The 1,936-nt window shown below is 50.6% G+C and overlaps 1 protein-coding gene across 1 annotated transcript in view; it reads left to right on the top strand.

The window, feature by feature from the left end:
• The first annotated feature begins 7 nt into the window (after nt 1-7).
• MARCH5 (membrane associated ring-CH-type finger 5) overlaps nt 8-1,936 on the top strand; it is a 58,005-nt gene continuing 56,076 nt past the window's right edge. The window contains exon 1 of the mRNA XM_019502648.1: nt 8-115. Within this exon, the coding sequence (XP_019358193.1) occupies nt 72-115 (44 nt within the window). The 5' untranslated portion in view covers nt 8-71. The remainder of the gene's footprint in view (nt 116-1,936) is intronic.

Below are 1,936 nucleotides of genomic sequence, written 5' to 3'. Positions count from 1 at the left end.
CGGGCCCGTGGCTAAGTCGGCCACTCTGCCCGTGCTGCGGTGGCGGGGCCTGCGCGCCCCCGGCCCTGGGGATGTCGGAGCCGGCGGGCTCGGCGCTGCAGCAAACCATGGACAGGTGCGGGGGAGGGGGAGGGACGTGGGGGGAGCCCGGACCGGTCGGTGCCGCCGGCCTGGCCCTGGGGGCCGCGGGGAGGAGCGCTGCGGTCCGGGTTCTAGTTTCACTTCCGGTCTCTGCCACTAGGTTTGTTGCTTTAAACACATCGTTTGAACCGCCGATGTCTCCCTTCCTGGTCTGTGAAACGGTGGTTACCCGACCGCTCAGCCCTCTGGGATGTTGTGAGGCTCAGGAATATTTAATAAGACAAAAAGGGACTTCTGTGTGGGATCTTGTATTGAACCAGCCTCACGGTTGGGGTAGACTTAGATGCGTTTCTGAGGACCAAGCGTTCTCCACATCTTCCTTGGCTTTTAAAATACTTGGGTACAAAGCTGAGTGGGGCGCTTTGATAGATTTTTGGAAGGGTCATAAAGACAAAGGATAATCACTGTTGAGTTAAAGAGGAAACCGCAGGGACTGGAGGTAGGGCAGTAGAGAGTGTGACTAGATATGTTAGAGAATCCTGATAGGGAAACAATGGGATTGTGTGTCTTTGTTGTTGTGTTTTGCTGTATGAAGTGAGTGGGATGGCCAGTTAACTTGAAAGTGTTACTTTTGTTTACATTTCCAAATCAAATGCATCAGAAAAAAGATTCAGTACTTCCAGCCCACCAAGTAAAGGTTGAGAGGTCTAAAGGCACAATTTTGAGCCAACAAAGAACTCTTAAAACAGAAAAAGAGCAGTAAGCTGATCATCTTGATGCTTCAAAAGGTGGGCCGACAAGCCTGAAATCAATATCAAGGAGATGCCATCAGGCTTTCATCACAAGGAATCAAAAAAGGACACGTATACAGTGTTTTTTCTTCTTTACAGGTTATCTTTAAGGAGAGTGAATTAGTGAAATACAAGCTGTTAATGGTGAATAAGGAAAATTAAACTATATGAATAGAGCTCTAGGAAGCACTGAAAGTTGCAGAGAAGAGTTTAAGTTAGAGGTACACCAGTATATTGGTTTGTACTAGACTGGCACCAATAAAAGGAAAATCAACATTATTGACAATTGGCTTTTTTGGCCCATGTAACAGATAATGTCACTGAAATGCTGTGTGCGTATGCACAGTCACAGCATGCACATGGCCAGGAATGCAGCCCTGTAGCTTGGAAAACAGCATCCTGCCAGTAAATCTGCAGAGAGGAAAGGGGCGTTGGGGTGGGGGCAGACCAAGGCCCCCACAGTGAGGGACAGAGTGGGTCTGGGGCAGGGGCAGGCACTACCCAGCCAGGGCAGGGTGCAAGACGGAGCCGTGGGATGGCAGATTGTCGAGAGGGCATGAGAGAGTAGGGAGGGGCAGCTCCCCACTGCTGCGTGCACCCCCCCAATTTGTACGTGAGGTGAAGGCGGGCTACACACAGGGAGGGTGGGGTGGCAGTGGCACTGGGAGGGGGAGCTATGGGGGAGCTACAGTCACCCCAAAATTCTCTGTAGACCCCTCCCAGCACCACCACTGCCTGCCCCACCTGCCCTGAGCGCAGCCCTGATGTAGCCCTTGGCTCACCAAAACTTAAGTGGTCTGGCAGCTGAAATAATTGCCCACTCCTCCTTTAGAGAATACCTTATCCTTAGTTTTTTCATCATAACTCACTATTAACTTTTGTTGTTGCAGTTAGAGGTGCACCAATACATCAGTCCGATATCAGATTGGTACCGATATGAAGAAAATTTGCTGTATCGGATATTGGCCCAATGGGACCGATAATTTGGCTGATAAATGTTTGTCCTGCGCGCAGCCAGGAGCAGAGCCTGGCAGTGTGGAGAGCTACTTCCAGCTGGTCAGTCT

The sequence above is a fragment of the Gavialis gangeticus genome, unplaced genomic scaffold (genome assembly GCF_001723915.1).
Source record: "Gavialis gangeticus isolate Ggan-Ray unplaced genomic scaffold, GavGan_comp1, whole genome shotgun sequence".
NCBI classification, from domain to species: domain Eukaryota; kingdom Metazoa; phylum Chordata; order Crocodylia; family Gavialidae; genus Gavialis; species Gavialis gangeticus.
Note: the sequence above shows the minus strand (reverse complement) of the source record. Positions and strands in the feature narration are given on the sequence as shown.